General features: G+C 39.1%; 1 protein-coding gene across 2 annotated transcripts in view; it reads right to left on the bottom strand.

Annotated features, from left to right (window-relative positions):
• Positions 1-15318, bottom strand: part of ZNF507 (zinc finger protein 507) — a 37950-nt gene that overhangs the window by 22182 nt on the left and 450 nt on the right. The window contains 4 exon segments of one of the 2 annotated variants that reach the window (NM_001260941.1): positions 753-867; positions 4654-4771; positions 6436-8564; positions 14045-14138. In NM_001260941.1, coding sequence (NP_001247870.1) covers positions 753-867; positions 4654-4771; positions 6436-8562 — 2360 coding nt within the window. In that variant the 5' untranslated portion in view covers positions 8563-8564; positions 14045-14138. 2 annotated transcript variants of the gene reach the window in all.

Genomic DNA, 15318 nt, shown 5'->3' with positions numbered 1-15318 from the left:
AGAGTTAAAACCTGCAAAGTTCTGATAAGAGGGTGAAAGAGTTCATGCCCATGGCCTAGCACTATCACTGAGAATGCCTATATTTTCTGAAATACATATTTGAATTGGCTTTTGGGAAAAATCAAGTAACAACATTAAATGACTTATTCTATACATACTAGCTTAATTTTGAAAAATGGACTCTTTAATAGGAAATTTTATTGCCTTTAAGTTTTAAGTATCTTTTGCTGGAATACTGAGTACCTTACTGCCAAATTACTGAAATGAACTCTAAGGCACTGAAAATTGCTATGAAATTTATACCCATATGAAATGAAAACATAAAATTGACAGATAAAGACAATTTCCTATATATCAACTAGACAAAATGCCTACTGTCCTAAGATTCAAGCTTAAAGTTCACATCTTAACAAACCAAACAATACTTATAAAACCGGCCAGGTGCAGTGGCTCACGCCTGCAATTCCAGCACTTTGGGAGGCTGATGTGGGAGGATCCCTTGAGGCTAGGAGTTCGAGACTGCAATGAGCTATGATCACACCACTGCACTCCAGCCTGGGCAATACAGCAAGACCCTGACTTAAAAAATAAGTAAATATATAAACAACAAAATATAAAACCAATTAGTGGAAATTTCTTACTTCTTAACCTGTGTTTCAATAAGTGCTATACATTTTTAATGATTTCATTTTATTTTTTTACTATAAAATATTTTAATACAAGCATTAACATTCTAGAATCATAACACTTACCTGTACGGCTTATCAGAGTTATGGATTCGCCTGTGGTTTCTGACACCAACATATGTTGTGCTTGTATAATCACACACATCACATCTATACTGTTTCTGGACTGAAGACTTATTCCCTAGACAAGGTATTTCAGAGTTTTAGTAGCAGGCTTTGACAAGATTCAAATGACAGCATTTACATTCCATTGTAAATGAAAATTTATACCACATAGTTGTATTAGTATTTCAATTACGGCTTTCTTGCTGTTTTAACAAGTCTGAAGTGGTTTTATAGGTTTTCCTGCATATACACTATCAGCAGATATAAATTGAACATCATCTGACCTATAAACACAGATAGGTTGGGATGATTTCTGCATAACCATGTACAATATTCTAAATCATAATGAACTTGCTTCCGGCTGACTGTGTAGGAGCTAAATTAATCAGAGACACCCTGTTGATCTGTATCACCAAATAGGTGTTACTCTAACCAATACTGGATATACTGTCTTAAAGAAACACTGACTTGCCAACAAGCTGTAATTTAATACTATACTCCAATATTATAAAGTGTAGCTATGAAGCATATATAACCAACTCAATATAAAAAGCCTGGCTGGCTGGGTGTGGTGGCTCATGCCCATAATCCTAGCACTCTGGAAGGCCAAGGTGGGAGGATCGCTTGAGGCCAGGAGTTGGAGACCAGCCTGGGCAACAGAGCAACAGATCTCTCCCCCACTCTCACCCTGCAAAAAAAAGCCTAAGGTCTTTTCACCCAGTGCATTTTCTTTGTTTACCACTAAACGTTAGCTATCAATGCAACAAGAAAGGAAAAGCAGCCGCAAATTTTTAAGTGCTATGCAATGTATAATTCTTTCTAGTTAACTGACAGGTTACAGGGACAAAGGTTATGACTGACATGAATATGCAGCTCTCCGAAACGCAGGAAACATGGATCCAATGAAAAGAAGCCATGTTACTAAACTCACTCTGCAACAACAGGGCTGAGTAATTCAAGTTGGGGTAAGCTTATGTCAACACGAGTTGAGTGACTTGATCATATAAAACGATTTCCTGAAGATATTCAACGCTTCATGTACTTGTCTGTCAGCATACAGTCCACAGGCTATTCACACTCTGCTTTATATTCAGAAACAAAACAAGCATGGAAGCTCATGAAAAAGGCAGAGCAGGAAGAACTGTGTATCTCTTGGCAGGAAGAAAGCTTAGGTAGAACACCTGTATACACTGCATAAAAGTAAAATCCGTGGTATTATACAAAGGGAAACCCACACTGAAATTTCAACAAAGAAAATCCTTAAGTTAAATTTACAGCTTCTGAAATTGAAATTTTCTTTTGCTAATAACTACTGCCAGGCAGAACAAAATGTCCTAATTTCCTGGTATAAATCTATAACATTAATATACACACTAATCATAATTATAATCTAAGTATTGCTCTTAATTGGTAGGTTAAAAACTTGGACTTGATTATAAATGGCACTGTTCCAAATACAGTTTTTAAAAAACCCTAAAAAATGAAGTGTGAAATATTGGATAATGGTTTTGTGTGAGAAATATTACAGATCAATGACAACTAATAAAACTGACAGATGGAAAAACTTAATATAGCACAGAATGAGAGCCTGTGATACTTCAAGCAACTGTTTCCAATGGAAAGAATATTGGATTTAAAGTTCAAAAACTTGGGCTTAGTCCTCGCTCTGCCACTTTCTACTAGTATGATCATGGGTAAATTATTTTGCCTCTTGAAGTCTCAGTTTTCTCATCTACAAATTGGAAATGCTAGAACCTCACAGCATAGTTTAGTAAGTCCGACATTTTTCCTTTAGCAAAGTCTGTACTGTACCTGCATGTCTCGGTAAAATCTCTGCCCTGTCACTAAATGTCTATTCTCTGAGGATAAGGGATCTGCTTGTTTTGTTTAGACTGAATCCCCAGGGCTTGGCAAATTATAGGTTTCCAATAAAAACCAATTTAATTAGGTTTCATGGAGTAACACCACACGAAAGGGCTTTGCTTGCGGCTCTATTTGAGCTCCTGTGGTATCTGCTGACATACCATCAGCCTCGTTCTGTCTTCTTCACTGAGTTGGGTTCCTGAAGGGCAGTGATGCCTTTCACTGCACTCCCAGCACCTCCACAGTATCTAGCTCAAGAGAGGCAGGCACACCTTTTGGCCAAGCAAATGTTAAGCTGAAACATGCCCTAAGGTATCTGTGCTGTCAGAATGGCAGAGACTGGGGATCACAGAGGCACACATCTCTCTTCTTGTTTAACAAGTTTACTAAATGGTTAAAGAAGTTTTAACAAAGCATGAATTATTATTACCTTATTTGTGAGCTAAAAATTTTTTCTTTGACCTGACAACCAGATTTCAAAATATCTAATAGTGAGCTAATAAAGTACCCATCCAGGTATAAATATGCAGTCATCTGAACTGCTACAGTACTGAGAGAAAAAAGCAAATGGAGCCAGGTGGAGGAAAAGAGGCATGGCAGGCAATTTAAAAATCCATACATGTAACCCTTAAAAAAAGGCATGAGCCACAAAGAAAAGATGCTGCAACATAAAATATAGTAAACATACATCAATACTGTAAAGTCTGAAGTGGTTATTTTAATCTTGAGCTGATGCTTTAATCTTTTTATTAAAATTGTGAATTTTAACCTGTTAACTCATTTGGACAGTTAGAAATGTTTGCTTTTTAGGACGGTGCTAAAAAAGACATCTTCCAACACTGATATTAACTGCAGGTGGTGCTACTGAGTAGTATTTACTTCATCCCTTCATTAGGGATTTATAGTCCAATCATATCAAACGTTTTAATGTCTCCTTTAAAGGAGATATGGAAACATAATGAATTAAAATAAAAGGAGGCATTGAGGGCTATTTTGTAAAAAGGAAACAAAACTGTTTTAGCTCAGCCATCTACTGCAGAAACAGATGCTACGCCATAAACTCCTTTTGTTTTGGAGAGTTTTACAGGGATGACATCTGTTTGACATGAGAATTTTGGTGCTACAGTGGTGTCAAAATCAGTTCTTTCAGAAACATTCTAGAATCAGTTATGCTTTCTGGGGTATAATTTAATGAAACATTATGGTAAAACATTTCACTCTGTAGTCGTTTCTAACTTTAATTCTTAGTAAATCTAAAAAGGAAAGTCACCCCAATATGTTTTATCTCCCATAAACATTATGCGCCACACTGGAGACATTTAAAGTATATCAATTTAAGTGAGCTGCACCAAAGCGGCACAGCTTAGTACACTTTATACTTAATTCTCTGGATGTGGCATCCGCCTTTTCATGGAGCTCTAATTAAATCTTTTGATTCTAATATTCCTATTACCAGAAACTCGGTAGACTGCTACCTAACTAGTACATAAAAAGATCTTGTGTGTCTATGTGTGAGTATTTTTTTTTTTTAAATAATGCAGATGAAACCTGGCAGTCATACTTGGGTAAGAATAAGATCACAGTGGGAAGCCCCAGTTAAAGTTTGGGGTGGGGGCCTACCATCTGCAAAAGCTCTGTTCTCAGTAGGTCAACTGGTGCCGAGAGAGGGAAGGGAGGCCTGTTTTCCATGTTGTAGCTTTTCTGGCTTTCTGGTACATCACCTTCTAAGGGGTGCTTAAGTTTCAACTGCAATATCTACCTACATAGCTGAAGATGAATCCTTACTATCTAGGGCTTCTCACCTAGGACCTAGTAATCATCTGCTTCATTCAGTACTTGGCATTTCGTCAGAAACAGAGATCAGATTCACTCACATCCATGGTACAAAAATGGAGAAGAATATAGGCTTTTGCCCTGAAAATAACCAGTCATGACAACTAAGGGCACTTTTACATCATGTGCGAGTCACTGCAGCCTATATAACAAAATACATAGATACCTTCCTGGACACATTTTCCATCAGCTGTATCGCTGGAAATTCTTGGCTCATTAGAAGTTGCTATTGACAAGGTATCTGGAAGACTGTGCTGTTCTCTCTCATGATTCCTCAATTGACTCTAAAAAGTGGAAAGAAATATGTAATTTTCAATAAATATACATGTCCAACTCTTAGGAGGCTGTAGAAGAACGAGTTCATTGCTTTCATGGCCTAGTACAACGAATTACCGTATTTTAAAATCAAGTCTGCTAAAAGATCATTTGACACATTTGACAATTTATAGAAAGAGGTACATTAGCAAATCATAACATCATGCAATGGACAGTTCCTCTTCATATTCTCTGAAAGGAAGTCACCGCTTTCTTAAGTGATTACGCAGGGCGTGTCCGTATTTACTGAAACACTGGTAGGCCCAGAGGAACCAGCAGTGTTCAGAATAATGCAACTTCACAAAAATAAATCCAATCTGTAATCGCCAGACTCCTAATTTTTCATTTAAATATCTTAATGTGTAAGAGACCTAACTGGAAGTGCTCCTCCAAGGACATCCTGTCTCCTCTACTTCCATTCCCACGAATGAAGAGCTCAGCAGCAAAAGAAACTCCTGGAGACTTGTGGAACTTGTCTTTGCAGCCTATGTGGATGTCCTCCTTGGAATTTCATGAGTGTAATCTGAGAAGCAGTGAACCTCAGACTCAAGGGCTTTTTTATTCCTGTTACCTTTTTGTTTGTTTGTCTGGTTGTTTAGAGACGGAGTTTCGCTCTGTTGCCCAGGCTGCAGTGCAGTGGCACGATCTCAGCTCACTGCAAGCTCCATCTCCCGGGGTCACGCCCCTCTCTTGCCTCAACCTCCCGAGGAGCTGGGACTACAGGTGCCCACCACCATGCCTGGCTAAGGTTTTGTATTTTTAGCAGAGACGGGGTTTCACAGTGTTAGCAAGGATGGTCTCGATCTCCTGACCTTGTGCTCCGCCCGCCTCGGCCTCCCTCCTGTTACCTTTTTATTACAGCTAGACCCCAGCTCTCGGTAATCTGAGGGAAAAAGTCTACCTTCTAATTAGCCCTTAGGATAACACTTGTAATACATTTTCAAGGAGTCACCTGGCCCACTGAAGAAGAAAAGTTCTAAACCAATGATTCAACGAGTTTCCTTTACAAAATAGCACTTCATACAGGATGTTGGTTTTGATAAGGTCAGCACTTGATAAAAATCAGACAGTCAAAATAACTTTGAAAGTTCTTTACCCTGCCCATAAAACATGACACACGATTCTATTTCCATGACAGTGCCTTTCAATAGGTCCACTATAGCCCATTTTTCCTTCTGCAATGACACATATCACTGTTGGTTGTGCAGAAGCTGAACTGAATGCCTGTTATTTTGGGGCCATATAAGATGAAAAATACGTATTTTTTTGTCGTGATGATGTACGGTTAAATTTAAGTCAAACGTATGTATGATGTCAATCCACTACACACTCCCTATAATTCTCTTGCAACAGAAAATCAACACTTTAAATAAACTATACACACTCAAAACACAGAGGCTGTTAAGGAGGCAGCAGGCAGGGCAAAGGATTCTACAGCAGAAATTCTGAAGACCTAGATTTCAGTCCCAACTTTAATACTGATAAGTTGGGATCCCCTTGGGCAAATTATCCAACTTTTCTGGGACCCAGTTTCCTTATCTATAAAATGAGGTGGTTGGACTAGATCTACAAAGTTCCCTTCTCACTCTAAGATGCTAAGGTCCTCTGAAAGACTTCCTGAACCAATGCTTACCTTATAATGGAAGGATTCTTCACACTGCTTGCACTGGTATATTCTTGTCTTACAGTGGTGGATCATGTGGCTCTCCAAATCTTTGCTGTTGTCTGCTATGTGCTCACAGATAGGACACTGATAAGGCTGTCTCTGTCGATGGACTCGTAAGTGCTGCTTGATGTAGCCCTTGTTGCCACTTGTGTAATGACACAGGCGGCAACGGTAGGGTCGTTCAGCATTCGGGATGTATTCCACCACGTTGTTTCCGGACAAACTTGTATCGCTGTTGGGTTGGCACTGGGCGTTGTCCTGCAACTCTTTCAAAATGTCGTCGTCTGAAGCATTTTGATCTGTCCTCTCTCTCAATTTTTCAATGACAGTGAGTAAGGACATGCTGATGCCTGTCTTAACTTGCCCATCTGACAATTCCTGCCTACCCTCTGGGAGTGCTACCAAGGTGGAGTTGCTTTGGTTAAGACTAGTTAATCCATCTGAAGAGTTTTTAAGTGGCGACATCATTTTTGAGTATGCTGCCAATGTACTATCTACTTGCCTTTGACTAGTATCTGGATCTAAAAGGTTTATATCTCCATAGTGCCCCAGGTTGGCTCTTGTCAACTCTGCAGCTCTTATAGGCATTGTGACAAGGGCTTCTGCAGCTAATGAGTGTAATCGAAGAGACTCAGAATTTGTCCTTCTCCGGCCTGGTGGAGCATTCTCATCAGCGGCCAGTCCTTTATTTATTAACTCATCTTTCTCCTCTGAACTGCTCCAGCCTATGATCAATCCCCCAATATCAACAGTACATTTATCAGCACGATAAACATCATCCGTTCCTTCGCACCTAATCTGGGCTTCTGTCGGGCTCAGGTCCTTCCCTTCCTCCATTTCAGTGTTCATGAGGAAGCGCTTCTGTGAAAGGGTTTCTTCAGCACTTGGCAATCGCTCTACTATCACGTTAACATGCCCTTTTTTATTGGGGCTGCTGCTGATGATTTTCTGTGCTGAGGTAAGTAGGCTATCAGCAATCAGATTCTCCTCTGCATCAGAAATCACTTCCAGCATTTCTTCCTCATTGGGGTCCAGGGTAACTGATTGACTTAGGTGTATTCCTCTTTCTGCACTCTGTTCTAAAGGAGATGAAGATGATAATTGCTCTGAGCTGCAAATCTGCACTTGCACTGATGGCCCATTGTGGATACTCAGTTCACTGTCTCCAATAGCAATGACCACTGCATCGACCCCACCAGGCGCAGTGGCTGCTGAAGAATCCAGCAGGCCTAGGGGCTCGTTTTCATTTTCAAAGATTGGATAAGAGCAATCAACCTCCCCAGCATGTTTCCAAGCATGTGTTTTCAACATTCTCTGCTGGCCACAAGTATAACTACAAAACAAGCATCGATACATGCCGTACTGTTCGTATGCATACCATTTCCTCTTACCCATTTCTGCCACAGATGCAGTTTGGACAGTATGAGTCTGTAGATTGTCCACACTTACTGGGATGTCTGGAATGGTTTCATTTCTTTCTGTGGTTTTGCGACATAAAGAGTTGGAGGGGCTTACGCACTGTTGGGCTTTGGATGGGGTGTGGCTATTGGCATCATTGTCATGGTCATTCACCACATGAGCTTCAAGTTCCTCCTGGCTTCTAGATGTAATATGGCACTCTGAGCACATTAATATCACTTCATTCTGCTGACCATGCTGCTTAATATGATCTTTTAACACGGAAAAAGATGATGACAGAAACTTACAAAGGCTACACTGATAAGACATAGCCTTCCCCTCATTCTGGGCAAGAGTGTCAGGGGTAAAATTTGTTTGTGACATCTCAGCTCTTCTAGTATCAGCAGCAGGTGACTGGGTTACTTTAGCCGGAATCTCACAAAGTTCTTGTGTTTCAAGAGAGTGCGTTGCAGCACTTGAACGTGGGCGTTTCTTCCCAATTAAAAGACATTTTTGTGACTTCTCATTTTCCACTATCTTGCTTAACTTCTGGATAACATGGATTAATGGATCTGGTTTAGTTTTTCTTTGTTCATCAATTTCCAATGAAGGACTGATGATACTTTCAGCAGTCAATACAGCTTCCTGTTCCCCAATATCTGGCACCAACATGGCAACACTGCTACTTTCTTCCATATCTAAAAAGGATAATGTAAAACAAAAATTCCAGGTTACAGGATAATTACAGGCATGTATTTAGGAAATATAAGCGAATTTTAGTGTCAAATCTAACCTAAGTATTTTCCACGCTGGAAGCTCCACGTCCACACACCTGGCGATCCCCAGTATAGATTTAAATTGGTTAGAATTTCTCTTTAGAATGCAATCTTCTATCAAGACTAATAATAAAGATACTCCCCTCTATCACTTATTTCTTTGGAAATGATGATATTTTTCTCCATTTTTCTTCACTTTCTTTGCCTTCAGCATCCAGCAGGACTAAAAGGACTCGCTCCCTTTTGCACAATGCCAAGAAAGAAAGAAAGAAAACAAAAAGACTCCTATTCCTTGATTAAAGGAGCATAGCCATTCTCAAGGCATGTGAAACCCCTCCAGTTACTGTGAAATATCACTCTGTAAAGTCAATGACTGATACAATTCTTGAGAGACTATTTCTTATACTAAATACAGCTGCAGTTTTATTACTAAAATCACAGATTTGTTTATTTTCTCCCTAAATCTTTGGAATTGTGAAACTACAGTCATGTAGTTTGTACAGGGCATAGTGAATTTGGGAAAGTACTATATAAATGAAATTAAATAAAAGCAGTGATCTAGTTCCTACTTTTACTTCCTTCATCTTCCTGAAGATAAACCACAAACTATCCTGTGGTTTTTTTCTAGAGGTCATATTAGTGGCCAACTGTTACTCATATCCACATATATGGGGTTTTTTTTTGTTTTCTCTTGTTTTTTTTTTTTTCCTGAAAGGGTAAGGGACATCAGAGAAGGAAAAAATTGATATCCCAGTTGTGTTTCAGGTCCAGATATGAACAGAGTTTCCTTAGAAGGGGTTATTTGTTCGTTCTAATAATGCATTATGGCTGAGGAAGTCACTAAACATAAAATACCCATAAATCTTCCTGCCTAAGTCTAGAATACTCTTTATATTTCCTGGCAGTACTTTCATTTCAAACATTTCCTTTGGCTTAAAGTGAGATTAATTTGTTGACTTGGATCACATTTTTAAGTTTAGGCTTTTTTCCAGCAACAAGTTTTGTTTTTCCACATTTTAGGTGCATTCTGGAATCTTACTCACAACATTCAATAAATGCCAACAAAAATTTTTAGTGGCACTAGCTATAGACCAGAGACCACACTATTCTTAAACTTCAGTCCCAGGCTCTGAATTCTTATTTTAGGTGGTGAATCATGGCTGTTCTTCCCCGCATGGCTGAATCAACATATAAGGGCCCTTCAGGCCCTGCCAAGATGGTACCTAATGTCCTGCCAGGCTCCGCCCTTCCTCCCCACCGCCCCCCCCCCCCCCACACACACAGTGCTGACCAGCTTCAGTGCCAGGTCGCCCACAACTCTGGGCAGCAGCTATGGCTTTTCTTCATTTTCTACTCCTTCTGGCAAGCCAGCTTTCTAGATCTACGTCCACATCAGGCAAAAATGCAAACACGTTACTCTTGGCTTCTTCAGTACTACTTCTTCCCTTCTTCCTAACAATACTCTGCCCTATGGCATCAGCTTTTTTCTCTTTGCTACTAGCTGTCTCTTGCTGCCCTCACAGCAGAAAATGCATTCCATGGCCATTCCAACAATGACAGCTACCCTGGCTCCCAAAGGCCTGTGGTCCTTCAGCCACTCTCCCTTAAACAATCTCTCAAAATACTAGTTCTGTTTCATCTTTCTCAGGTAGAAGGAACAAAAGTCTTTTTAGATCTCTTCGCTCAGCTGCAAGTCATTAAAGAGGAGACCAATGGGGGAACAATTTGTTTCCTTAGAAAAACCCTTTTGTGACTTCCTAAGTTGCTTTATTGTCTTACAATTCCACATTTTTAGGCCAAGGGGAGCTGGGGCTCTTCATGTGACTACTGATTTCCCTTTAAGGTGATTAACTTAAGGCCTTATTTCTGTCAGTTCAATGGTTAAATGCAAATTGGTTAAATAATAAGTTTAATAATAGGAATCCCCAAACATTCAATTTTCTGAACATGATACGGCTCTCTACTGTAGATCTAAGGTCTCCTTCCCCATGAAATGTAACACCCACGTAGGCTGACTGATCATCTGGAGGTTAACAAGTGAATGTTTGTTCAAGAGACTTTGCACACCCATAGGGTTACGAAGGTGACTCATGTTATCTCTCTTCTACTTAATGATATAAGAGAAGTGACACAGACCAGTGCAAATTGCTCCCTGTGGATATTTCAATGTGTACCTTAAAAAGAAAGTGAAATGAAGAAAAGGAGGAGTTCATCTTAACTCAAGAAAAAGACTAATACAAAAGAATCTGACAAAACATTCAGATTTTTAAAGTTGTGTCTGCTCAGGCATTAAGAGCTAATGGAAATTTGCAGCAGATGCTCCAATTTTCCCTGAACATTTATGTAAGTATCTCATTTTAAAGGCTGCATACATTTGGGGATAAGTACAGTAATGGCAGCTATAAAACAGATATGACAACATAAAATACGCCAGGAAACACCTGAAAAACCAGTTTGGGTCCACATGCAAAACCAATGCACAGGTTAATCTCATAAAAACGAGTCTCTGTTTAAAAAAAAAAAAAGGTTAAACAGCTCATAATAAAGTATACACAGAGGGGAAGCTACTGTAAGTCCAACTCTTCCAATTTTCACAAAAATTTTACTTAGACCACTAATGCAGAAATACATATATGTATGATATGTATGTGCGTGTGTGACACACATACACATATATATGAGATTGCGTGTCAAGTGAAGTAAATCTGAACAAAAGAGATGAAATAAGGAGTACACACACAATGTCAGTGGCTCAATAGTGATGACAACATAAACTATGACAATCTGCATACTTTCCTTGGCCTCCAAGAGATCCATGTAAAACAATTACCTTGGTGATAGTGCAGTGGTAGGGTGGAGAGTATGAGAATAAAGTAAGAATGACTAATTCTGTAATTAAAGTTGAATGATGAGTACCTAGGAATTCACTGTTCTTTCTACTTATATAAATGTTTAACATTTTTCATAATAAAAAGGCTAAACAGCTCATAATAAAGTATACACAGAGGGCAAGTTACCTTATGGCCAACTCTTCAAATTTCTTGATTACTTAGAATCCCAGAAATTTTACTTAGACCACTAATGCAGAAATACAAATATGTGTGTGCATGTAACAAGCAAATTGTTACATGCAAGGCGCAAGGCAAAGTATCAGGAAAAATTTTATATTCTTAATACTTGTAGTTTAAAACTGAGTTGAATGGATAAGGCAAACATTTGGAAGTTAAAAAGTAACGGCGTTTAAACAATGCAATAGTACACAAGGTAAAATAAAAGGCAACAGTCAATGACTAAATCCCAAAAGAGACTGAAGAGCTCCTTTGGGCTAGCAAGGTAAGCAAAAGCTTCGTGGAGAGGTTAAAATGTCCACTGGTTCCCAAAGGATGGGTAGCATGCCAGACATCATCCGTTTGCCCTCCAGGCTCACTGTATCCTCCTTTCCATTCTGCTCTGTGTCAGAGGGATTACATCACTAGGCTCCCCTGCCCTCTGCTTTCTGGTTGAGGTCAGCCAATGAAGAACCATGACAGATCAGAGGGAGGTAGCAGAGTGAGATCAGAATATTCATTGTCCTGGTTCTCTATCTCTAAGTCACCTTGGATTGGCCATGTTCCTCAATAGAAGGCTATTTCTTTCCAGGTAGGCTGCTCTCCAAGACCCTTCTTCGGATTCTGATACCTCTCCCTCTCCTAATGCTGCTAGCTCCAGATAACTGCATTATGCTGTGGTTTGCTTATTGAAGTCCAACACCTTTATTACTAATATCTTTGTAAATATACCTTCCTTGAATTATCCTCATTTCAACGTGCCATTTGCTTCCTTGGAATACTGCTGATACAAGTTGACACAAGGGTAGCAGTGACCAGAAAAGCAGCCATGACGTGACTGTATTTTTAGAAGTGAGAATAAGCATGCTATCTGGGGGTGAGTGAAAAGATCGATACGGCTGAATATGAAAGTTCACTAGGAGGAAAGACGACGACAGGCATTAGCAAAACAGGAGATTTCTTGTTTGGAATGTTTAGACATAACAACATTAAATATATTAAATTGTTACAAATAAGTAAGTAATAAAAGTTTTATCCCAAACCAGAAAAGTTCTATAACCCTTTCCACCAACTCTCTCAAATCTTTCCTTGACAACAGTATTCCACAGGCAAACGCTTCTAATTAATATCTTTCTCACAAAAAGTTAGGAGCCAAATTATTTCAGTTGTCTTCATTTCCTTATAATTTGCTATTTGGTGATTTGTGTATCTAATTAGTTCCTTATAGTTACAGTAGTATGGTTATCATGAGTAAAATCAAGGTGAACAATCTATCTGGGCCTGGAGAAAAGGCTATAATTTTCTGTGTATATATGAAGAACAGTACAATACAATACAAAAGAACCTTCTCTTTCAGAACAAGAATTTTTTTCCAAAATGAAAAAAAAAAAAAAAATTGTGCTATAGAAGTAATGGCCAATAAATTCCCCATTCTTCCAGATTATTGTAATTCTAAAATATGACACATTTATTTTGCTCCAGCCAAAAGAAGGCAGGGGACATAAGCTCAAGGGTCCCTCCCCTAAAGTGCCCTCAATTAGCTGTGTGACCTTAGGCAAGTCACTGTCTCTGTGAGTTTTAGATTGCTCAGATGTAAAACAAGAGGGTGAAGCTAGATGAACTTTCAGGTCCCTGAATTATAAACTGTCTATAAAGTTACCTGGAAACTGCTTACACATTATTTATAGATTTAACTCACTATATTGGCTATAATTTATCTGATTTAAAATCTTCTGAGTCCAAGGTAATTATTAATTACCACTAAGAAAAAAATGAGTATAAATATCACAAGTATACGGAGTTTCATAGTCTAGAGTTTCTTAGTTGGCACATAGCCTGAGAGAATATTCTAATTTGGCAGCTGCAATGAAGACATAAGGTCTAACTAACATTAACCAATATTCAGATTTACTATCATTTATTGAGCACCTATAATGTGCCAACCAGAGTGCTGGAGACTACAAAAATGACTGAGGAAATCCTCGCCCATGAGGTGCAAGTCTAGGGAGTAATGCCTCTGTAGATTCTGTGTAATATTCAAATTTTGTGTTTTTTTTTTTTGCAGATGAGGAACCTGAGACTCACAGACACAAAGTGGTAACTGGTTTAAGAACAGGAATCCAGGCCAATCTCATTCTAAAGCCATGCTTTCTCTAATACACCAATTTTCCTCTTAATTCTCAATGAGACTAAACATGTACAAAATACCAATACTGAAAAGAGTAACAGCTCCTTACAGCTAGGCTCTATCAAACATGTTAGTGGTATCTGATCCTCATAACTCTTTGGGACAGGCTAGGTGGGTTATACAATCTTATAAATAAGGAAACACTCAGTGTGGTTTAAGTGACTTACCCAAGGTTACATGGCTGTTAAGTGGCAGAGCCAGTGTCTTTCAAATCAATTCCTGAAATTAACACAGTCCCTTGGATCAATCTTCAAAATCCAGCTGTGGCCAAGAACGAAAGTATATAGTATCAAAACATTTCTCTTTCTTGGTGAAACAAAGTAACGATTTTTTTTGGCAGTGAAAAATGTCTCAATATTCCATGTAAAAAGAAATTCAGAGGAATGTTCATGCAACCCCATTACGTAATGCAAATTTAAATAATTTATCTAACAAGCCGACTTGAGGGTTTTGCAAAAGTTAGGAAAAAATAGCTCTAGAAACTTCTCCCAATAATTGTGTATTTTGTTTTACCTCAGAATTTACGTACTGGACTCTACACGATTGCTTTTACTGACACCATTTTCTAATGAGAATGGAACAATAAATTGCACATTGCTATTTTAATCTAAACTAAAAACACAATCTAACGAGTGATTCTGCAAATTTTGCAAGCACAATAGGCAGAAAAACAGCGTAAAAAGATATGACACAGTGGTGTGACCTATATATCTTCTAATGCAGTTTCCTACTCTGGTCCTACATTTCTTTGCCACTGTTTCTTATACTGGCTAGAATAAATCTAAAAGATAAAAAAATGCTTATTCGTTTCACCTACAATGCAACTACCTTATCGATTACAGTTAAGTAAAATAGCTCACTGCCAGGGCAGAAAAAACATCTTTAGGGCTCCCCTGAAGTTAATTTTCAACGAGTTAGTGAGGTAAAGGAATGAAGGGCCAGGCTTTCTTTTAATCAATAACGCAAGCCATACTCTGAGTGAGAGCAGAGTACTGGAGGAAGTGCAAACTCGAAGAGGTGATAAATCCAGTAATTGCCTGAGAAGAGCGATGCAGACTGATAGCAAATTACAGCCCACTGCAGAAACTTAAAAAGACCGCCTTGGGGTTGGGAAAGTGGCCTCCACCTTATTAATCATCCCGGCCTTCTACACAAACCATTCATTCCGATGCCCCAGGTCTTAAGAGGTGGGAACTTTCCCTGATGGTCTCCGTGATCTCTGGAGATATCATTCTATCTCCAGAGGACGGTAATAAATGCAGAAGACCAGGACTGCGTTTCCGTACTAGCTTTTTCTACACCACGCACTGGCTAAAGGACTGAGGTGATGGGTGGGGAATGAGGGGGCTTAGAAAATTAATCAAAAGATGCTGTGAGAACATCGCTGCTGGGTCCATCCCGGCTGGCCTAAACGATCTCACGTCCGCAGAAGGAAGCAACG

Source organism: Macaca mulatta, chromosome 19, assembly GCF_049350105.2.
Source record: "Macaca mulatta isolate MMU2019108-1 chromosome 19, T2T-MMU8v2.0, whole genome shotgun sequence".
Taxonomy (NCBI): Eukaryota; Metazoa; Chordata; class Mammalia; order Primates; family Cercopithecidae; genus Macaca; species Macaca mulatta.
This window is presented reverse-complemented; position numbering and strand designations above follow the sequence as displayed.